The 24,903-nt window shown below is 47.5% G+C and overlaps 1 protein-coding gene across 1 annotated transcript in view; it reads right to left on the bottom strand.

The window, feature by feature from the left end:
• Window positions 1-9,943, bottom strand: part of CWF19L2 (CWF19 like cell cycle control factor 2) — a 193,626-nt gene extending 183,683 nt beyond the window's left edge. Inside the window, exon 1 of the mRNA XM_073583021.1 lies at window positions 9,691-9,943. Coding sequence (XP_073439122.1) covers window positions 9,691-9,912 — 222 coding nt within the window. The 5' untranslated portion in view covers window positions 9,913-9,943. The remainder of the gene's footprint in view (window positions 1-9,690) is intronic.
• Between the last annotated feature and the right edge of the window lie 14,960 nt (window positions 9,944-24,903).

Below are 24,903 nucleotides of genomic sequence, written 5' to 3'. Positions count from 1 at the left end.
CAGACTTCCCAAACCACGGAATATCGATAAAGATCTACCTAGAGATACCATCTTAAGGGTACACTTCTTCAAGATTAAGGAAAAAATTCAACAATCGGTTAAAGATCTAGGAGGTTTTCCAGAACCCTATGCTCACCTTCAGCTTTCACGGATCTTTCAAAGGACACGATTGAAGGAAGAAAGTCTTTTACACCAGTCACTTCCACCTTGAGGGAAAATAATATCCCCTATAAATGGGGCTTCCCACTTAAACTTTTGATAATCTAGAAAGAAAAGACGACCGTCCTATTCTCACCTAAAGAAGGAAGAGATTTCCTGTCCTACTACAGGATACCTGACCACCATAGAATCTCCAACTCTCAAGACCCTGGGCCCTCGTCAGAGAAGGGATGATCCAACGAAGAGACCTGGCCAATATATTTACTCACCTTGTTATAAGGCCTCTCTACACTTCTTGATTATTTGGTCAATGTATTGTACTGTACTGCTTATTATTCTTCTTTCCACAGGTTTTCTCACTTCTCTACTACTTTATGGACACATACAGTATATCACGAGATTATTTTCCTTCTGGGACTAGTGTTGTTATGCCAAGGGATGCCTCCAATGGGATCCATACACAAACTTTCCCCACTAAGGAATTAGAGCCTTCCAGATTGGCTCTTCCTGAAGGACAATTTTGCTCTTATTGTTTTTGTGTCTCTTTTGTTTTTGGTTTCAAATAGGTATATAGTTTGAGGTTTTTGGACAACTAAGTTCTACAAAGGTAGGTGCACTCTGGTTTCTGCATTTCCTCTACACCACTTCATACGAACCCAGCCATTCTTGTAACATGAAAATAAAATTTGTATCATACAATGTCAGGGGGCTAAATAGCCCTTGGAAGAGATTTTCCATTGGTAGGGAGATTAACGGGATGCATCCTGAGGTTGTATGCCTTAAGAAACCAAGTTCAAAAAAGACAACCACCCTGCTATAAATCTCAAACATTTCCCATTTGTATTCGAATCTTGTGGCCCACGAAAGAAAGTTGGGGTTTTAACCCTGATTAGTAACTCAATTTCCTTTGAATTGCTTTCTGAAGTAAAAGACGAAAAAGGACATTATCATATTCTCCTGTGCAAATTGAACGGCCAAACCTTCACAATAGTTAATACTTATGTTCCCACCATCAGACAAATTAGCTTCCTGAATAAGCTAATGAAAAAATTAGACACCTTACGATAAGGAACCCTACTTTTGTTAGGGGACTTTAATATGGTGCCAGATGGTGTACTAGACTCCACTTCTCCCAGCAGACAAAAAACGCAATCCTTGAACAGCTGGATTTATAATCACAAGCTATTCGACTCATTCCGCTGTTTGAACACCACATCTAAAGAATTTACCGTATATACTTGCGTATAAGCCGAGATATTCAGCCCATTTTTTGGGCTGAAAGTCGTCCCCCCCCCCCCCCGGCTTATACGCGAGTCATATACCGGGGGTCTGCCGGGCGGGGGTGTAGGAGATCATACTCACCTCTCCTAGCATGTCTCTTGCAGCCCCCCGTGCTTATTCCATCTTCTTGGCGCTGTTCTTCCTGCTTTCAGCGGTCACGTGGTGCCGCTCATTACATATGCACATATGTAATGAGCGGCAACACGTGACCGCTTAAAGCAGGAAGAACAGCACTAAGAAGATAGAATAAGGACGGGGCTGCAAGAGACATGCTAGGAGAGGTGAGTATAGCGGAGGGAGCCATATTCACCTGTCCCCCGTTCCACCGCTGCGCGTCACTCTGCTGTCTTGCTTCCTTTGGCAGTGACGTTCAGGTCAGAGGGCGCCATGACGTAGTTATCAGGCGCCCTCTGCCTGAACAGTGACTGTGCAGAGTTGGCAACGCTGAGGAGCAGCAGCTGCAGCAGCAGAGAAGAGGTGAGTATATAGGTTTTTTTTTTTAATTGAGGCAGCGGCAGGAGCAGCATTATAAGGGGCCACTAATAACTGTGCATCATTGTAAGGGGCCACTCACTGTGCAGCATTATAAGGGGCCACTAATAACTGTGCATCATTGTAAGGGGCCGCTCACTGTGCAGCATTATAAGGGGCCACTAATAACTGTGCATCATTGTAAGGGGCCGCTCACTGTGCAGCATTATAAGGGGCCACTAATAACTGTGCATCATTGTAAGGGGCCGCTCACTGTGCAGCATTATAAGGGGCCACTAATAACTCTGCCTCATTGTAAGGGGCCGCTCACTGTGCAGCATTATAAGGGGCCACTAATAACTGTGCATCATTGTAAGGGGCCGTTCACTGTGCAGCATTATAAGGGTCCACTAATAACAGTGCATCATTGTAAGGGGCCGCTCACTGTGCAGCATTATAAGGGGCCACTTATAACTGTGCATCATTGTAAGGGGCCACTAATAACTGTGCATCATTGTAAGGGGCCGCTCACTGTGCAGCATTATAAGGGGCCACTTATAACTGTGCATCATTGTAAGGGGCCACTAATAACTGTGCATCATTGTAAGGGGCCGCTCACTGTGCAGCATTATAAGGGGCCACTAATAACTGTGCATCATTGTAAGGGGCCACTCACTGTGCAGCATTATAAGGGGCCACTTATAACTGTGCATCATTGTAAGGGGCCACTAATAACTGTGCATCATTGTAAGGGGCCACTAATAACTGTGCATCATTGTAAGGGGCCACTAACAACTGTGCATCATTGTAAGGTGCCGCTCACTGTGCAGCATTATAAGGGGCCACTAATAACTGTGCATCATTGTAAGGGGCCACTCACTGTGCAGCATTATAAGGGGCCACTAATAACTGTGCATCATTGTAAGGGGCCACTAATAACTGTGCATCATTGTAAGGGGCCACTAATAACTGTGCATCATTGTAAGGGGCCGCTCACTGTGCAGCATTATAAGGGGCCACTAATAACTGTGCATCATTGTAAGGGGCCACTCACTGTGCAGCATTATAAGGGGCCACTTATAACTGTGCATCATTGTAAGGGGCCACTAATAACTGTGCATCATTGTAAGGGGCCACTAATAACTGTGCATCATTGTAAGGGGCCACTAACAACTGTGCATCATTGTAAGGTGCCGCTCACTGTGCAGCATTATAAGGGGCCACTAATAACTGTGCATCATTGTAAGGGGCCACTCACTGTGCAGCATTATAAGGGGCCACTTATAACTGTGCATCATTGTAAGGGGCCACTAATAACTGTGCATCATTGTAAGGGGCCACTAATAACTGTGCATCATTGTAAGGGGGCCACTAATAACTGTGCATCATTGTAAGGGGCCGCTCACTGTGCAGCATTATAAGGGGCCACTAATAACTGTGCATCATTGTAAGGGGCCACTCACTGTGCAGCATTATAAGGGGCCACTAATAACTGTGCAGCATTATAAGGGGCCACTAATAACTGTGCATCATTGTAAGGTGCCGCTCACTGTGCAGCATTATAAGGGGCCACTAATAACTGTGCATCATTGTAAGGGGCCACTCACTGTGCAGCATTATAAGGGGCCACTAATAACTGTGCATCATTGTAAGGGGCCGCTCACTGTGCAGCATTATAAGGGGCCACTAATAACTGTGCATCATTGTAAGGGGCCACTCACTGTGCAGCATTATAAGGGGCCACTAATAACTGTGCATCATTGTAAGGGGCCGCTCACTGTGCAGCATTATAAGGGGCCACTAATAACTGTGCATCATTGTAAGGGGCCGCTCACTGTGCAGCATTATAAGGGGCCACTAATAACTGTGCATCATTGTAAGGGGCCACTAATAACTGTGCAGCATTATAAGGGGCCACTAATAACTGAGCATCATTGTAAGGGGCCGCTCGCTGTGCAGCATTATAAGGGCAGTAGCTTCGGCATTTTCCACCCTAGGCTTATACGCGAGTCAATAAGTTTTCCCAGTTTTTGTGACAAAATTAGGGGGGGTTCGGCTTATACACGAGTATATAGGGTACTCATTTTTCTGATGGCCATCAGTCGGCATCTAGAATAGATCTGATACTCACAGATGTCTTCTCCGTGCCAAGGTTCTCCTCCAGCTCCATACTTAATAAATCTATTTCAGATCATTCCCCGGTAACTGCAGAACTGATAATAGGATCCTCAATTCATGTGGAAACTCAACTCCTCTCTGCTTCATAACCCCACCATCAAATCTGAAATCAGCTCAGCCTTACAGAATTATTTTAGTGAAAGCGACTCCGTCCTCCTAAATCCATTTTCCTGTTGGAATGCAAGGCGGTGTTGAGGGGAGTCTTGATTCAAATTTCCTCCAGACAAAAACAAAATAATAGGGATAAAATCCTTACCCTACAACAGTCTATTAAATCTAAAGAAGAGGAACTATGTCGATCCTCTGTTTCCTCTAACAAACAAGCTGTATTATCAGAACTTATTGATCTCAGGTTGCAGTTAAGGAAAATCATATTCAATTTTTACGACTCCGCTATTAGATCAGCAAAATGCAAACATTACTTATCTAGAAATCGCCCTTCAAAATACATGTCAAACAGAATTAAGAATATACGGAAACAGAATAGAATTGACAGTATAACTTCCTCTGATGGTCCATCCCTGGTCCACCCTAAAGATATTGTAGGAGCTTTTGCCAATTATTACAAAAATCTGTACAATATCAACCAAGACAACCACAATATGCAGCCATCTACCTCAGAGATTGGATCATTTCTTTCCAGCATGAACCTTCCAAAGCTTAACCCTGAAGACTTATTTTTGTCTTCTCCATGCAATGAACAAGAAGTCCTAGATATCATAGACAAACTTAAAACATTCAAATCACCCGGCCCAGACGGGTTTAGTAATGATTATTTCAAGTCTTTTAGAAATATATTAACCCCCCACCTTGTCAAAGTATTTAACTCAGCTTTCCAAACCGGTCAATTTCCTAAAGAGATGCTGGAAGCGACAATTATCGTAATCCCAAAACCAAATTCTGACACTAGTCAAATTTTTAAATTATAGACCTATATCCCTCATCAATACAGCCGTAAACATTTATGCAAAGATCCTGGCCAATAGACTAAAGGTACTGTCACACTTAGCGATGTACCAGCGATCCCGACCAGCGATATGACGCGGTCAGGATCGCTGGTACATCGCTAAGTGGTCGCTAGTGAGCTGCCACACAGGCAGATCTCACCAGCGACATCGCTGGGGACGGGGATCGCTACTTACCTGTCACACCAGGCGATCCTGCGTCCTCCCGCCCGGCTCCACGCGTCGCTCGTCTTTCCACAGGAAGCGCCGCAGGAAGCTGACGACGAGAAACGGTCCAGGACGTTCTCGCGCGATCAGCGATAAGCAGCGGGGGAGCCAGTCGTAGGTAAGTATCACACATAGCGATATCGCTAGCAATATCGCTATAACGTCACTAGTTATAGCGATATTGCTAGCGATATCTCTTAGTGTGACAGGCCCTTTAATCAATTCCTCCCGAGTTTAATTTCCAATGATCAGATAGGCTTCATCAAAGGAAGACAATCCATAGATGGTACGAAAAGACTCATTAACATAATTAAGCTTATTTCCTCGAACAAACTCATGCCCATTGTTATCTCTCTTGATGCTGAGAAAGCGTTCGACCGCCTTAATTGGTCATATCTCGAAGCAACTCTCAAAAAATTTGGAATGGCTTCTCAGATCACGACAGGTATTATGGCTTTGTACTCCGACCCTGGTGCCAGGGTTTATTCCAAAAATCATTTTTCCTCTAGGTTTAATATAGCTAATGGGACCAGACAGGGTTGCCCATTGTCACCATTGCTTTTTGCATTAGCTATGGAACCTCTGGCCCAACTAATCAGGAACAGCACAAAGATCTCGGGAATCAAAACTTTGCACAGAGATTTTAAAATAGCATTGCATGCAGACGATCTTATTCTTACCCGCACAGATCCAAGCAACTCTATCTCTGCCTTACAAACCTTAATCCAGACTTTTGCTAAAATCTCTTATTTTAAAATAAACGACTCAAAATCCAAAATACTTGGTTTTAACCTAGGATCAGATCAAGAGGAAATTGAGGGCCTCTCACCTTGGGGTTGGGCCACTGATGGGCTGCCATATCTAAAATTCGTCAAAAACGTAAACTCTGTAATAAAAATAAACTTAGAGCTGCTTACTAAAAAGCTTTTTAATGAATTCCGTACATCTAGAGATGATGGGCTTTCTTGGTGAGGAAGAATCATGATGGTCAAGTCGTATATTTTCCCAAAAATCCTATACCTACTTCGCTCACTGCCTTTAAAAATACCCACTTCCTCTCTCACAAACCTTCAAGCCTCATTAAACTCCTTTATATGGAATAACAAAAGACCCAGAATAGCAAAAAATATTCTATACAACCATAAATCTTATGGTGGAGCTGGTTCCCCAAATATTATGGCCTATTACATTGCAAATTTAGTCAAAGATCATACCTGTGGCCTCATGATACGACACCAGCTTGGCATGAACTAGAACTGTTCTTTAATAATTATAAACCTCTTCACCTACTAATTCTGAACCAACTCCTTCAGAAAAAATTAATTACAAATTCTCATCCGATTTTTCAAGCTATTTCTGAAGCTTGGAAAAAATTTTCGGCTCCAATAAAGAAGTCACAATGAAAAATCTGGCTCTATCAGTTATCTTTCAAGCGTCTAATCAGACCATTGACCCCATTTGGTCTGAACTTGGACTTAAAAAAAATTAAGGATTTATACGATGGCGTTACTTGTACACCTTTCAATAAACTCAAGGAAAGATTTCAATCTACTACCCCTGCTTTCTTACAATATGTTATCCTCAAAGACATTATCCATGCGTTCCTTACTATCTACCCGAGAATCTCTGAACCAGCAGTTAACCTTATTTGTAATACAGATCATAATATTTTTTGGAGTTTTGAATACAAATGGTGTAACAATAGCTTTAAAGCGGTAAAGACTCAAAATATTGTCAAATGGGAAACCGAATTGCACACGACAATTGACCCTTCTGACCTTGAACAGGCATGCTCCCTCTCGTATGCCTCTTCCATTTCCTTATCACTACAAGAGACCCACTTCAAGCTGTTAACGAGATGGTATTATACCCCCGTTAGCCCTGTTTCACACATCCGTTTTTTGGCATCCGCCTTTATCCGTCAAAGTGTGAAAAAATGGATCCGTTTCCATTTTGCCGTAAACGGATCCGCGGTAGCCGCTAATGGAAGTCTAAGGGACAAAAAAACGGATCCTCAAAAAAATGGCGGATCCGTTTAACGGAAAACAACGGATTTAGACGGATTTTAAAAAACGGAAGTGTGATCCAGGCCTTAGACTTTATAGACTCAACCCTGACAATTCTCCGCTCTGTTGGAGGGGTTGTGGAAGGCCAGGAAATATCTTGCAGATATTTTGGCAATGTCCCAAAATTGTTCCCTTTTGGAGAAAGATTTCTAACCTTATCGATTTTATCCTAGGAACGTGACTTATTTTGTCTCCTCGTCTGGCCCTTCTTTCTCTGGACGCAGACAAAATTGATACTTCTAACAGGCTACTGATTATGCACATTATACTAGTGTCCAAACATAGTATTGCCTTTCTTTGGAAAAACCCAAAACCCCCTCAAATTAATGAAATTATAGACAAACTTAGCCTTCATCATTCTTTTGAATTGAAATTTGCGAATGTGCACAATCAATTTGCTAAATATTCTAGGGAATGGTCTAGATGGCCGGAGTTGTTCTCTTAAGTCTTCACCCAGAGTGCACCTGCCTAAGGCCCCTTGTGTTTGGGTCTTTGGAACACATATATTAATATATTATATGCTTAAATACCTACCTTTGTAATAATTCACTGCATAATATGCTTCTGCATTAACTCTTTATATTTGGACTTTATTGTCCATCCTTTTTCCTTCTTTCCCTTTACATTCCCCCCCTTTTTTTCCCCCCATCTTTCCTCCCCATTTATTGAAACTCAAATAAAACATTTGGAAAACAAAATTAGTATGAGGTGGTAAGATGCACCCCAAATTTTGGGGTGGAAAATTAGAGGAAATTTTTGTTTTTAAATAAAATGGTGGTGGATCTTATAGTCTGTTTCAACAGTAGCTTACTGAGTGGGGTTGGAAGCGATGGAACGGGGTCACAGGATGTAAAGTCACTGCTTTAGGAGGTCAGCAATACTGTGGGCCCTAGGTTCGGAGGAGTGGGCAACGAGGAGGTGTGAGGCTGCAGGCCATGTGATCTCAGTAGATGTCGGTGCCGTTGATCGGAGTCCCCTTTCCCACTGATTTCCCTGTGGTGGGCTTTGGGAGAATAGCTGCTAGACGCAGCATGTGCGCAGATTGAGGACTCGGGAGAGGAGATCCCAGGGCCCGCAGCATAGCCCCACTACTGCCCTCGCCACCGGCCTCCTGAAGCAGCGACCCTGTCTCCTGTTACCCCGTTCCACTGCAGCCACTCCCCCGATAACCTACCTTCAGATTATAAGACGCATCTCAATTTCCACCCACCCCCCCAAAAAAATTTGGGGAGTAAAAGTGCATCTTAGGCCGGTTTCACATTAGCGCATTTTATGCGCACGCACGGCCGGGGGTAGCTCCGCCCCCGATCCGGCTCTCTGCCCGGCGTGCCCGCCCCTTGCCTGTAGCGCCGCCTCCTAGCGGACGGCGGCGCCTGCGATCGGCGCACCCTATCTTTAGCATAGGGTGCGCCGATCGTGCGCAGGTCGTGCGCTAGTTGCGCTTTGACCTGCGCTGCGCACTTATGACGGTGCGCCGTGCGCGCCAAAATCCGAAAAGTTGGATTTTGGCGCGCACGGCGCACCGTCAAAAGTGCGCAGCGCAGGTCAAAGCGCAACTAGCGCACGACCTGCGCACGATCGGCGCACCCTATGCTAAAGATAGGGTGCGCCGATCGCAGGTGCCGCTGTCCGCTAGGAGGCGGCGCTACAAGGAAGGGGCGGGCACGCCGGGCAGAGAGCCGGCTCGGGGGCGGAGCTACCCCCGGCCGTGCGCGCGCTGAAAATGCGCTAATGTGAAACCGGCCTTATAACCCTAAAAATATAATAATTCTTTTTCCCAAAACTTTAGGGGCGATATCGTAGCGGGGACACTGATATGAAGCGGGATGGGAGCGCAGCTGGGATCGCACTGCTTAAATGCCGCTGACAGAGCGACAGCAGCATGTGAACGGTTAATGAGCAGCGATCGGCGCTAGCTCTGGTCGCTGCTGTTATAGGCAGATACCAGCGGTCTCCGGTCCTGAGCCTGCTCCGTACACCACAGTCCATTACAGTGGACGTCAGGAGCGCGCTTAAAGGGTCACTATACTAGAAAACAAGCGTCACCGCCATTCCCATTCTGACGCGGTCCATGCTTTACCTCCCGCTGCAGCGACGGGTCATGTGACCACGACAGCAGCCATTCACACGCTCCCGTGTCGGGACGCCATCCCTGTGGTAGGAGGCAGGAGCGCCGAGGAGTGGCCAGAGGTGTGCAGCAGTCATGTGAGCTGGCGCAGGAGAAGAGGCAGCGGCCACGGCCTGTGTTACATGCATTTATCGTATAACGCTTATGACTGGCACACTGGGCCCCTGCCAGACAGGAGCAGGAGGGAGAGGGCCCAGAATGCCTCCTGGCATCACATTGATCACTGCGCCATTACCTGCGCCAGAAGCTCCTCCCGGGCTCGTCTCTTGCTCTCTTTTTTCTCCTCTATACTCCTCATGCTTTCAAAATTAGCCCCGTAGGCCGCCATTGTGCTGCTGCAGGCAGCCGTAAAGCAGCAAGCCGCGTGACACGCAGAGTCTTGCGTTCCAACCAGCAATTGTGGCGCCGGCGCGGCCATAACTGTACACCCGGAAGTAGGAAGCTTTTCAGAGGCCATGTTGCTGCTCCATACACGGATAGACTGGACTGCGCATGCCTGATACTGAGCGCTCCTCAGTGTTATGTGCGGCTGGCGGTCAGTGTGTGATCGATGGGCATTATCCATCAGTGTGCACACAGCTCGTCACGTCAGCCCAGGGCATAGTACCGGGCCCAAATGTGACCGACATCGGGAGAGACTGTGATCTATCCTATCACTGACCTGTGGTGTACACAGGGCTGACAGCTGTCCAGACGGTGCGGGGACATTGTGTAAAGATAAATAATGCAGACATCTTGATCTTTTTTAGGTGGGAGAAACTTGTACAGAATATTGTGACTAATAATCATCATCTTAGCGCCCAGTGATGCGGCCGGAGGCTTCCTCAGGTCTCTGGGCTGCAGGCGGTCACACCTCATCATCGCCATCAATAATCACTGTCCGTATAAAGTACATCTACAGAACCAGGCTGGCATCGCTCAGATGACGATGACCGTAAGGTGCCGGATAACGCCAGAGAGGCGTCCTGTGCCAGCCACGGCAGGCCGTGCAGAATGGCACCATGTCTTATGTCTCCATGTATCGTGCCCACTGTGCCGCCATGTATTGTGCCCGCTGTGCTCCCATATATTATATTTTGTATGCCCCTATGGATTGTGCCCCTATGGAATGTGCCTGCTGTGCCCCTATGGATTGTTCCCGCTGTGCCCCTATGTATTGTGCCCGCTGAGCCCTAATGTGCTGTACCCCTATGGATTGTGTCTGCTGGGCCGCCATGTATTGTGCCCACTGTGCCCCTATGTATTGTGCCCGCTGTACCTCCATGTATTGTCCCAGCTGAGCCCTAATGTGCTGTTCCCCTATGTATTGTGCCCGCTGTGCTCCCATACATTTTATTTTGTATGCCCCTATGGATTGTGCCCGCTGTGCTCCCATACATTGTTTTGTATGCTCCTATGTATTGTGCCCGCTGTGCCGCCATATATTGTGCCCCTATGTATTGTGCCAGCTGAGCCCTAATGTGCTGTGCCCCTATGTATTGTGCCCGCTGTGCTCCCATACATTATATTTTGTATGCCCCTATGTATTGTGCCCCTATGGATTGTGCCCGCTGAGCCCTAATGTGCTGTGCCCCTATGTATTGTGCCCGCTGTGCTCCCATACATTATATTTTGTATGCCCCTATGTATTGTGCCCCTATGGATTGTGCCCGCTGAGCCCTAATGTGCTGTACCCCTCTGGATTGTGTCTGCTGGGCCGCCATGTATTGTGCCCCTATGTATTGTGCCCGCTGTGCTCCCATACATTATGTTTTGTATGCCCCTATGTATTGTGCCCGCTGAGCCCTAATGTGCAGTACCCCAATGGCTTGTGTCTGCTGGGCCACCATGTATTGTGCCCCTATGTAATGTGCCCGCTATCCCCCTATGTATTGTGTCCGCTGTGCTCCTATGTGTTGTGGCCACTGTGCTCCTATGTATTGTGCCCGCTGTTCTGTGCCCGACATAATGACTCTTGACTGTCTATTTTGGTAACATATATTCAGTGATAATGCTCAGTTTTCCATAGATTTTGATGGTCTCTGTTTTGGCTCCATCTAGTGGCCAAAGTAATAACTACAGTGTTATTTCTATTTTGTTTCGTTCTTGATTTCCCTCCAATTCCCAATGCATCCTGGGTAGGTTTGCAAGGCATTGTGGTTAGCTCAGCCCATTTCCCTCCAGTCCACCATTTTCCTTCTGCTTGCATACTAGAAGCACCTCATCCCTCTACTCCCCCTGCGTCAGCATTGTCGGTGAGTAATCACGCTCCCCTCATCTAATCCCTGTCCTAGATCACCCTCCTTAGTTAGCTCTCCCCTGGTTAGCTATTAGCGCATGTAATCTATTTAATGTATATTATGTATTCCTATGTACCCATACTGACTATTGTATTATATGTTTACTTGTAGTTTCACCGCGCCAATATACAATCACGTTCAATAAAGCACAGATTCAACCTACAGTCTTCTTATTGGACCCTCGGCATAGCGGTTTAGCTGCCTGTATAAGCTACATGAATCCAGGTTCATTAGTAAGGACAGAACAGTGAAACGACAGCTCTCCAGCTAGTGGGAATACAGAGAGAAGAGCCTTCTATCTTGCAGGACCGCAGTGAACAGCGGCTCTCCAACTAGTGGGAACTCAGAGATAGAAGAGTCTTCTATCCTGCAGAGGCCAGTTACACAGCGCCATCCAGCTAGTGCAATTCACGGAAAGGTGAGATTCAAGCCACAAGCTACACAGAGACTAACACAGCTACAGCAATCTTTACACAGCCAAGCATCCCTCTAAGACACCATGTCCCACAAATCACACACGACAAAACCTGCTACATCTGTCTCCTCAAAGACTGTATCTATCAGCAGCGCAGTCGCCATTGCCTGTGCAAATGCGGAAGCCGCCAAAATGCGAGCACGCTATACTGAAGAGATGCAACTTAAATTAGAGAAAGCACTCCTAGATGATCAAGAGAGAAAGGCACGTGTGGATGCCCCCTTGGAGAGCCTAGCAGTTAAAAGAGAGGCTGCTGCAGCACTAGCAGAGGCAGAAGCACTAGAAGCCGCGCACAACCCTGAGCTTCATAGCCGAAGCAGTACGTCAAGTCTGAAGTTGCAACTGCAAGATTCACCTCAATGCACATCTCAGTATGTAAATGACCTTCCTGATCCAAACTATAACCAAGATCACAACACATCCAGTGAAAGGAGTGAGAGTCACATGAGGCTCAGCTCCAGGAAAACGTGGAGCAAAACAACTCTGTTAATGTCTACCTTACCCCTAGCAAGGTAACCAACGTAACTCACGTTGCTGACACACCGCACGTTAGACTGAAGCAATATGACACCGGCTGGCGCCACCCTGAGGATACTAACAGGTATGAACGTACATCACATCACTATCAGGGTGACCCATCACCAGTATACTCTGCTGACAACCGGTTCACAACAGAACTTGCTAAGATCTTCACACGACATGATCTGGTTACCAAGGGACTCATGAAATTCACTGACCACGATGAAGGTTACAGAGCTTGGAAAGCTTCCTTCCAAAATGTCACTAGAGACTTGGGGATACAATACAGGGAAGAGATAGACCTCTTAGTCAAATACCTGGGAGAAGAGTCAGTCAAACACGCAGTAAGGATCAGAGACATTAATATAAACCACCCTCAAATCTCCCTTAAAGAGATCTGTAAGAGGCTAGATGAGTGTTACGGCTCTGCAGAGGTAATAGAGAGAGCCTTGTTCAAATGAATCAATGACTTTCCTAAAATATCTAACAGAGGTCTCCCAAAACTTAGAGAGCTAGGTGACCTGCTACAAGAGGTCCTGGTTGCCAAATGTGAAGGTGACCTACATGGACTTGCATACCTTGACACAGCCAAGGGTGTTAATCCTATAGTCCAAAAGTTGCCCTACAATTTATAGGAGAGGTGGCTCACACGTGGTTCCACGTACAAATACAAACAGTGTTTCATTCCCTCCCTTCTCCGTTTTTGTAGACTTTATACACGAACAAGCAACAATCAGAAATGATCCCAGCTTTGACTTTGCAATGTCATATGCCGCACCACCACCAGCTGCAAACCCACGCAGAACATCTGTGGCAGTGCACAATACTAATGTATCTTCTCCAAGTTCCAATTACAGGTCTGCTGGCCACTCTCAATCAGAGACAAAGGTACAAGAACCTGACAAGCAGTGCCCGCTTCATCAGAAGCCTCATCCTCTCCTGAAATGCAGAGCCTTCAGAGGAAAATCTATGCCAGATCGTAGAAGCTTCCTGAAAGAGAATGGTATCTGCTACAAGTGCTGCTCGTCCACCACTCATCTCACCAAGGATTGTAAGGTTAGTGTAAAATGCAAAGAATGTGGCAACACAGATCATAACACTGCCCTACACCCTGGCCCAGCTCCATGGAGTACACAAAACACGCCAGCTGACGGCATTTCGGGGAGGAAAGGAGCACTGATGCAGCTACGCCAGAGATCACTTCACAATGTACTGGTCTGTAAAGGGAAAATAGACAGTAGGTCTTGTTCTAAAATATGCCTCATCAGAGTGTACCCAAAGGGCCATAGAGACAAAGCTGTAAGACTGTATGCTGTCTTGAATGATCAAAGTAATCGATCCCTGGCTAGATCAACATTCTTTGACCTATTCAACGTCAAAGGACCAAGCACTCCTTACTCATTAAAGACATGTGCAGGTACTGTGACAACAGCAGGCAGGAAAGCCACTGACTACCAAATTGAGTCTTTAGACGGACAATTCTGCCTACCACTACCTACAATCATCGAGTGTAAACAGATCTGAAATCCCTACACCAGATGTGGCAATCCATCATGCTCACTTAAAACGCATAGCACACCTTATACCTCAACTCGACCCTCAGGCACAGATAATGCTACTGTTGGGAAGAGATATCCTACAGGTTCATAAAGTGAGAAGTCATATCATTGGACTCCACAATGCTCCCTATGCCCAAAGGCTAGACCTAGGATGGGTCATAATAGGAAACGTATGCTTGGGACACATGCACGCCCCATCTTCTGTGACAAGTATGCTAACAAATACATTGGAGAAAGGACGCCCATCTCTGTTTCAACCTTGCAATAACGAGTTGCATGTCAAGAAACTACCACACAGCATCCAACTACCCAATCACCTAATAGACTTTGCTCATGACAGCAGTATGGTGTCAGGAAGCTATGAGGATCAGTTGGGGTGCACAGTCTTCCAGAGAACTAAGCAAGACAACCAAGTAGCAATGTCGGTAGAGGACAAGTTGTTCTTAGAGGTAATGGACAAGGGACTCGTAAAAGATGAGACCAAAGCTGGGTCGCACCTCTCCCCTTCAGAACCCACAGACCACGTCTACCAAACAACAGAGATCAGGCATTCAAACGTTTCTCCTCTCTTAAACATAATCTGCAGAAGAAACCAGAGATGAAAGATCATTTCTCCTTCATGTCAAAGATATTTGAGGACTGTCATGCAGAACTAGCTCCCATTCTCAAAGACTCTGAAGAATGCTGGTTCCTACCCACGTTTGGAGTATACCACCCTAAGAAACTGGGCCAGATTAGAGTGGTGTTTGACTCCAGTACTAAGTTTGATGATGTCTCCCTAAATGATGTTCTACTGACAGGACCAGACCTCAATAACAAACCGCTGGGAGTACTTATGCGCTTCCGTAAGGATTCCATTGCCTTAATCGCTGACATCCAGCAAATGTTCCATTGTTTCCTTGTGAGAGAGAGACAGGAACTTCCTAAGATTTTTCTGGTACAGAGACAATGATCCTACTAAAGAAGTCACTGACTACCGCATGAGAGTGCACATCTTTGGCAATAGCCCGTCTCCTGCAGTCGCCATCTATGGACTCAAAAGGTCAGCCCAAGAAGGAGAAACAGAATACGGATCAGATGTCAGACAATTCATAGAAAAAGACTTATGTTGATGACTGTCTATGAGACTGCCATCAGTCTTCTCAGGAGAGCCCAAGAGATGCTTGCTTGCTCTAACCTCAGGCTTCACAAAATAGCCTCAAACAGTCAAGAACTCATGAAAGCATTCCCTTCACAAGACTTGTGTAACGGTCTCAGAGACCTGGACCTGGGGTCAGACCCCACACCAATGCAACGCAGCCTCGGGCTTCTCTGGAATCTACAGTCAGACACTTTCACCTTTCAGGTCAGCCAGGAAGAAAAGCCTTTCACACACAGAGGAGTCCTGTCTACCTTCAACAGTCTGTACGATCCCTTAGGTTTTGCAGCTCTTGTTACTATACAAGGCAAAGCCATACTAAGAGACTTAATTAAGGATACTTCCGACTGGGATGCACCTCTGCCACCTGACAAGAGAATCCAGTGGGAAGTATGGAAGAACTCTTTAGCAGCCCTCTCCAACCTAAATGTGCCAAGGCCATACACACCTGTGCCGTCTACAGAGATCCAGAGCCAAAGACTGTATGTATTTGCAGATGCTTCTGTCAAAGCAATTGCTGCTGTTGCCTATCTCAAAACAGTGGACTCCAAATGTCAGAGCCACATTGGATTCGTTATGGGGAAGGCCAAACTTGCTCCACAACCAGAGCACACCATACCAAGGTTAGAACTTTGTGCTGCAGTCCTAGCCATCGAGTTAGCAGAGTTCATCGCATCCGAGATGGATATCGACCTGACACAAGCCAAATTCTACTCAGACAGCAAGGTAGTCCTGGGATACATTCACAATGAAACCAGGCGATTCTACGTTTATGTCAACAACAGAGTGCTACGAATTAGGAGATCAGTTCATCCAAAACAGTGGCATTACATCCCCACGGACAAAAACCCTGCAGATCATGCAACTAGAGCAGTCGACGCAAGTCGACTAGAGAGCACAACATGACTCTCAGGACCAAAACTATGGTACACTGAGGAACGTTGTCCAGACACCTTTGAACTAATAAGAGAGGATGCTGAAATCTGCCCTCAGGTGTCCACACTTCATACAATGACTTCTGCTATTCAGCTTGGATCCCACATGTAACGGGGTCTACCCAGTTGGAGTACCTCTTTCAGTACCACCCCGTGTTTTCGGAGGTTCGCTCTGCGTTGGCTGGAGTCTGAATGAATGACGCTGGCTGGAATTCCTTGACTACATGGGCGCATATAAAAGATCACTGCTTGTCCACGTATTTCCAGTCTGACAACACTTTACTCACAGGACACAGAATATATCACACAGATACAGAGGGCCAGCCAAAAGAAAAGCGGCAGGCCAGACATACATTACAAAAGCCGCAGGTGGCCGGAGCCTGCCGATGTTTACTGTGGAAATTACAAAGGTGGGGGGAGGGCGGACAAAAGGGGAATGCTGATGCATTAGGGACATGCATCTCACATAGAACCTATTATACATCCATATAACTGCACAACATATTCTGGGTGCTAAGTGGTTCTGTAACACGTAACACGGCTCCCCCTTTTCAGCAACGAGATCGGCATACACAGTCTGATCCTCAACGGATCGGTTTGGGGATGACCGAAGTTTATGGGGTTGGTACAAGTTCCGTTTGTGGACTTAGTCCATCGGCGTTACCGTTTTGTTTGCCGGGTCTGTGGTGGATGGTGAAGTCCAGAGGTTGTAGGGCTAAACTCCACCGCAGCAATCTGGCGTTGTCTCCGGAGACCCGATTAAGCCAGACTAGGGGATTATGGTCCGTTAGGAGGGAAAACTGTCATCCATACAAATATGGTTGCAACTTCTTGAGTGCCCATACTACCGCCAGGCACTCCTTCTCGATGGCCGCATAGCTTACTTCACAGGGCAGTAGTTTCCGACTCAGGTAAGCTACCGGGTGTTCTTGGCCGTCCGGCCCGACTTGGCTCAGTACTGCCCCCAATCCAAACATAGAAGCGTCTGTGTGAACCAGGAAACGTTTAGTTGGATCAGGTGCGGCCAATACAGGGGTATTGGTGAGGGTGTCCTTTAGTTGGCGGAAGGCTTCCTCACACTCTGGGGTCCAGGTTACCTGGCGGGGTTGGTTCTTACGGGTCAAATCAGTGAGGGGCTTGGCTACACTGCTGTAATTGAGAACGAATTTCCTGTTATACCCCGCTGTCCCTAGAAACGCCATGAACTGGGTTTTAGTGCATGGGATGGGCCATTTTGCTATGGCCTCAATCTTGGCTGGTTCTGGTCGCTGTTTCCCACTTCCCACCCAATGCCCTAAATACTGAACCTCTGCTTTGCCCACTTGACACTTGTTTGGGTTCAGGGTGATTCTGGCCTGGTGGATCCTGTCCAATACTGTCTCTAGGTGATTTAGATGCTCTTCCCATGTCGCACTGTAGATGGCGATGTCGTCCAGGTAGGCACAAGCATAGTCCTGGAGACCATCCAGAAGCCGGTCAGTCAGCCTATGGAAGGTCGCCGGGGCATTCTTCATCCCGAATGGCATAACTCGAAACTGGAATAAGCCGAACGGGGTGACAAATGCCGACTTGGGAATAGCGTCAGGACTAAGGGAAATCTGCCAATAGCCTTTGCATAGATCGATGGTGGGCAAATACTTTGCCCCCGCCAGCCGGTCTAACAACTCATCCAAACGCGGCATGGGGTATGCATCTGTCACTGTTTTCTCATTGAGCTTACGATAGTCTACACAAAACCGTGTAGTCCCATCCTTCTTGGGCACTAACATTAAGGGGATGCCCATGGACTATCTGACTCTTCAATGACCCCTAAACGCAACATCTCTTGTATCTCTTGTCGCATCCCCTCTCGTACAGACTCAGGGACGCGGAAGGGGTTTTGTCGCAGGGGGGTCTGATCCTGGGTCTCAACCTTGTGTTGTGCCAGGCGAGTGTACCCCGGTCTCTCTGAAAACATCCTCTGTCGCAGCCTCAACAACGCCTCCGCCTGCTGTCTCTCCCGGGGGCCTAGGTCTTCACCCAAGTGTACCTGGTCCCATGTTTTAGACTGAATCCTTTCCCCTAAGACATCCGGCAAGGGAAGTCCGGCTAAATTCTCTGCTTCAGGTGCACAGATGGCCACTACCTCTCCAGGGCGCTCCCGGTAGGGCTTCAGCATATTCACGTGGAACATGCGGATAACCCTGGGGTCGTCACAATCGGCGACATTATAGGTTGTGTCGGCTATTTTCCCCACTACCTGGTAGGGCCCCTGCCATGCAGCTTGAAACTTATTCTGCTTAGTGGGCTCTAACACCAGGACCTTCTGTCCTATTTCCAAAGTGCGCTCTCTGGCCCTCCCATCGTAGCATATGTGCTGGCGCCGCTGGGTCGCCTGCATGTTCTCACGTACAGCCTGATTCAGCTCCTGTAGGCGGTCCCGGAATTCCAGCACATAGGGTACAATAGGTACCCCTTCTATGAGGCCCTCCCCTTCCCAGTGTTCCAGCACTAAGTCTAGGGGTCCCCTTACCCGTCTCCCGTATACCAGCTCGAACGGGGAGAACCCCGTGGATTCTTGGGGCACCTCCCGATAGGAAAACAGGAGGTGTGGCAAGAATTTCTCCCAGTCCCTGTAGGTCCTGGTAAAAGTCCCAATGAGCTGTTTTAATGTCCCGTTAAAGCGTTCACACAACCCATTGGTTTGCGGGTGGTACGGGGCGCTTCTAATGGACTTTACGCCGCACAGCTTCCACAGTTGGTTGGTCACCTCTGCTGTAAACTGGGTACCCTGGTCCGAGATAATCTCCCGGGGAAATCCAACCCGTGAGAACACCTGGAGCAGGGCGGCCACCTCGTCTCTGCCAGTATGTTAAGTAACGCAACCGCCTCTGGATACCGTGTGGCATAATCTACCACTGTCAATATATACTTTTTCCCGGATGGACTGGGTTTGGCTAGCGTCCCTATCAGATCGACCGCTACTCGGCTAAATGGTTCCTCCACAATGGGGAGGGGGCGTAATTTGGCCTTGCATCGATCCCCCCTCTTGCCAATGCGCTGACAACTGTCACAGGTCTGGCAGTACTGACGAACATCATAGGTTACCCCCGGCCAAAAGAAGTTTTGTGTCAGATGATGCCTGGTGCGACTGACGCCGTAGTGCCCGGCCAAGGGTATATCATGAGAGATTTGCAGTATCTCCTGCCTATACTTCTTGGGAACTACCAGCTGTTGTTTTATAGTGGGGCTCGTCCCTGTGTTTTGCTGCTCTGTGATCCGGTAGAGGAGTCCCTGCTTCCATACAAACTGTTCCCCTTCCAGTACTCCTCTCCCCTCCTGTGCCTTCCCACGATATCCCTCTAATGAAGGATCTTCAAGTAACTCCCTCTTAAATTCTTCTGGGGTGGCCCAAGAAATGTGTCTGGCTATGGGAATACGTGCAGGGCTGGGATGTCTTACCTGGGCCTCCTCTGAGTGTGATTCCGCCTCCGCAGCTCGAGCTTGTCTCCGGGTGGTCACAGGATAGGTCTCAGCCAGAGGGGCCACCGAGAATGAAGACAACATGGGCTCCAAGTCATTTCCCAGCAAGACGTCTGCAGGCAAATCCTTCATCAAGCCGACCTCAACAAGGCCATCCCCGACTCCCCAGTTCAGGTGAATCCTGGCAGTGGGTAGTCGATGTATAGCTCCCCCTGCTACACGGACTGCCACTGTCCGGTCCGTCTTCTCTTGGTCCCGGACGAGATGAGGCTTCACAAGGGTCAAAGTTGCCCTGGAATCTCTTAGTCCCTGCATACGTTTCCCATTAACCCACACGACCTGTCGATGCTGTTGTCGATTATCTGCCCGGGCTGCCTGCACGGGGTCTACTTCATGCAGCACTTCCTCCATCTCTTCCACCCCTTGGTTAGTCGTAGCCCCCAATTCCGGGTCAGCTTCGCCTTGGTAGCAGTGTACAGCAGCCTGGCTGAAGGTAGCTGTTCCCGCCTTTGGCCACTAGGTATGCTGAGTCCGGTTGGGGCATTGTCTTTGCAGGTGGCCCAGCTGACGGCAGGTGTGGCATCGCGCCCCAGGGGGACTGTGGTAGGCCGGGTTTCTAGCTGGTCCCCCTACAATCTTCGGTGGTTTGGGGCCCTCCAGGTCCATGGGCGGGCCCCTAATGACCACCTTTGATCCGGAGAACTGCGGCCTCCTGGCATCATGATGTTCATCGGCCAGACGAGCGGCTTCCTCAAGAGTCGTTGGCCGCCTGTCCCGAAGCCATTCCTGTGTCTCGGGGTTTAGTCCATTAAAGAATCGTTCTAACAGGAAGAGCTGGAGGACGTCCTCCTTAGTGGTTGCTTGGCTCCCTTGCACCCACTGTAGCAGTGACCGCCGTAATTTACAGGCCCATTCAGCGTGGGTATCGGTTACGCGTTTTATAAGTCCACGGAACTTTTAGTGCTGGCCAGAATCTAAACCCGTTACTCCGGCTTCACTTGAAGGGCACACTGCCGCTCAAAGTCCTGCAGAAAGCCATCAATGTCTTCCTCTGCCTCCCCCAACTTTCGGAAGGCATTATACTGGATCTTTTTGTGGCTTACTGTTGAAGGTACCTGGTCGAAGGCCAGAGCTCCCCTGCTCGCTAGCTCTCCTCTCGCCGCTCTGCCATCTCCATCTTGGCCAGCTCCACTTTGGTCCTCTCTGCCATCTCCATCTTGGCTAGCTCTATCCTGGTCCGCTCGGCCATCTTTTCCTTCAGATCAGTACGCACATCAGCCATCACCTCTCGTATGATCTCTACTGCAGGGTTTAGGCCATAGAACGCCAGTCTGCTCTTTACCTCCCCCTGGAATTCGGTCTCCTCCACGTTCACACTGTGATTGAGCTGCACTGTCATGTTCCATGATGGCTGCTATCAAATCCGCTTTTGTTTTGTTGCTGGCGATCAACCCTCGGGCTTCCACCAGATCTTTTAATGTAGTCCTCTTTAACTTCTGGTAGTTATTTTCCATTCATTCCTTTCCTCCTGTAGAAGGGGTATAAAATCCCGCTGTCTGCCACCAGTGTAACTGGGTCTACCCAGTTGGAGTACCTCTTTCAGTACCACCCCGTGTTTTCAGAGGTCCGCTCTGCGTTGGCTGGAGTCTGAATGAATGACACTGGCTGGAATTCCTTAATTACCTGGGCGCATATAAAAGATCACTGCTTCTCCACGTATTTCCAGTCTGACAACACTTTACTCACAGCACACAGAATATATCACACAGATACAGAGGGCCGGCCAATAGAAAAGTGGCAGGCCAGACATACATTACAAAAGCCGCAAGTGGCCGGAGCCTGCCTATGTTTACTGTAGAAATTACAAAGGTGGGGGGAGGGTGGACAAAAGGGGAATGCTGATGCATTAGGAACATGCATCTCACATAGAACCTATTATACATCCATATAACTGCACAACATATTCTGGGTGCTAAGTGGTTCTGTAACACGTAACACCACAGATTTGACAAATTTTCAAGTTGGAAGTCACTTACTTGAGCCATTACCTGCCTGACTCATAGCTCGCTCATTCAAGATCACCAGAGCTTGTGACACAGAAAAATGTAAAGGTTGGCATCTCTGCAAAAACACCTATGTTGCCTCCGACTTGGAATCTTCCAGAAACCACATCATCTCCAGAGTTCAGAGAGAAACCTATTCTGTGGAAATCCAATGTCTCCTTAATAAAGCTCCAATACCAGCGAGCAGCCCATTGAGAAAACTCGACCCATTCATCGACAACAAAGGCCTGCTGAGAGTAGGAGGTCAGCTCAAAGAAGCTAAAATGGAGTTTGAGGAGAAATTCCCTCATCATTCCTGGAAATGTCACGTTGCTTACTTAATCGTACAAAACTACCACAATCTGGTCCAGCACCAAGGAAGACTATTCACGGAGCCATCCGAACTGCTGGCCTGTAGATTGTCGGTGCTAAGAAGCTCATCTGTAGTGTCATCTACAAATGTATTACCTGCCGTAAGCTTCGTGGTTCCACTCAAACCCAAAAGATGGCTGACCTACCAGCAGATAGACTCAGCCCAGACCCTCATTTTACCAGTGTTGGTCTCGATGTGTTTGGACCTTGGTCAGTTGTTACTCGTCACACGAGAGGCGGACAAGCCAATAGTAAACGTTGGGCCATCATGTTTATCTGCCTGTCAATCAGAGCCATCCACATAGAGCTCATTGAGTCACTTGACACCTCAAGCTTCATCAATGCTTTGAGATGTTTCATTGCCATCCGTGGTCCTATCAGACATATACGTTCAGACAGAGGTACCAGCTTCACTGGTGCAGCAAATGAATTGGGCATACCTTCAGATCTAGACCATAAGAAACTCTCGAGAGGTTCCTCAGTGACCAAAGTTGCACATGGTCATTCAACCCACCTCACTCCTCACACATGGGTGGATCTTGGGAACGAATGATTGGTCTAGTACGAAGAATTCTTGACTCTACCCTTCTTCAGGAAGGAGCAGCGAGACTTACCCATGAAAGCCTAACCACCTTCATGGCAGAAGACGCAGCTATAATCAACGCAAGGCCCTTGGTTCCAGTTCCGAATGACCCTGAGGAGGCCTTTTTATTGACTCCAGCTACTCTCCTCACCCAGAAAACAGGACTATCGAGTGCCCCTCCAGGAGGATTCGACGCTAAGGACCACTGCAAGTGCCAATGGAGACAGGTACAAAGTCTTGCCAATACATTCTGGGACAGGTGGCGCAAACAGTATTTGTCTACCCTGCAGCCACGGACGAAGTGGCAATCTACCAGGCCTAATCTGAGGATTGGTGACCTCGTTCTTGTGAAAGATTGTCAGGCCTATCGAAACCAGTGGCCACTTGGTCTAGTGACTGCTACATTCCCGAGTAAAGATGGCAATGTCTGCGAAGTCGAACTCAGGATGGCCAAAGGAGATGGACCTAAGACATTCTCCAGACCAGTGACTGAGCTGGTCCTATTGTTGTCTTCAGAGGACAGGAATGGTGGCATCCATTCAATGCCAGACAGGGAGTGTTCTGTCCCCGACATAATTAATGACTCTTGACTGTCTATTTTGGTAACATATATTCAGTGATAATGCTCAGTTTTCCATAGATTTTTATGTTCTCCGTTTTGGCTCCATCTAGTGGCCAAAGTAATAACTACAGTGTTATTTCTATTTTGTTTCGTTCTTGATTTCCCTCCAATTCTCAATGCATCCTGGGTAGGTTTGCAAGGCATTGTGGTCAGCTCAGCCCATTTCCCTCCAGTCCACCATTTTCCTTCTGCTTGCATGCTAGAAGCACCTCATCCCTCTACTCCCCCTGCGTCAGCATTGTCGGTGAGTAATCACGCTCCCCTCATCTAATCCCTGTCCTAGATCACCCTCCTTAGTTAGCTCTCCCCTGGTTAGCTATTAGCGCAGGTAATCTTTGTAATGTATATTATGTATTTCTATGTACCCATAATGACTATTGTATCATATGTTTGCTTGTAGTTTCACCGCGCCAATATACCATCACGTTCAATAAAGCACAGATTCAACCTACAGTCTTCTTATTGGACCCCCGGTATAGCGGTTTAGCTGCCTGTATAAGCTACATGAATCCAGGTTCATTACTAAGGACAGAACACCTGCTGTGATCCTATATATTGTGGCCACTGTGCCCCTATGTATTGTGTCTGCTGTGCTCCTATATATTGTGGCCACTGTGCCACTATGTATTGTAGCCCAATAATACATAAATATAATACATTTGCAAAAATTTCTATATTTGTTTTTTTTTCTGTCAAGATGGGGTGCAGAGTGTACATTAATGAGAAAAAAATGAACTTTTTTGAATTTACCAAATGGCTGCAATGAAACAAAGAGTGAAAAATTTAAAGGGGTCTGAATACTTTCCGTACCCACTGTATGGTGCCTGCTGTGACCCCAGGTATCATTTTATTATTTCTGCTTTGGCTCATACAAGGGTAACTGTGCTGGGCCCCCTACAGCTCTCTCTCCCCACCTGACATCCATTGACCTAATAGGACATAAGGAAATGACTCTTTAAATGGGTTGTCCAGCAGCTAAAATGTATTCTGTAGCAATCTGTCCTTAAACCCTAACCACTTTTCTAATTTCCTTTACTACATAATATCCTACACTTTTCTCTATTTATCTATTCTCTAAAAGTGTTTGTTACTGTACTAGGAGGCCGGTGCTACACTCACTCCCTGCAGCGTCCATCTTCCCTCCTGGAACAGGACGTTACAGGTGGCTGTTACTAGTTTCTTGCATCGCTGTCCCCTATGACAACATCCTGAATCATGGGTGATGGATAGAGTTGAGCGATACCGTCCGATACTTCAAAGTATCGTATCGGATGGTATCGGCCGATCTTTAAAAAAAGTATCGGTATCGCCGATTCCGATACCGGAAGTCCCATTCAAGTCTATGGGACTTCCGGTATCGGAATAAGAAAAACCCTTTCCTGCCCTTGTACAGCCTCTCTGGGGTCTGTACGGGCCTTTCGGGGGGCTGTGCCGGCCTGCCAGGGGGTCTGTGCAGGCTCCG

Source organism: Dendrobates tinctorius, unplaced genomic scaffold (assembly GCF_039654945.1).
Source record: "Dendrobates tinctorius isolate UK_male_01 unplaced genomic scaffold, ASM3965494v1 ptg000075l, whole genome shotgun sequence".
Lineage (NCBI taxonomy): Eukaryota > Metazoa > Chordata > Amphibia > Anura > Dendrobatidae > Dendrobates > Dendrobates tinctorius.
Note: the sequence above shows the minus strand (reverse complement) of the source record. Positions and strands in the feature narration are given on the sequence as shown.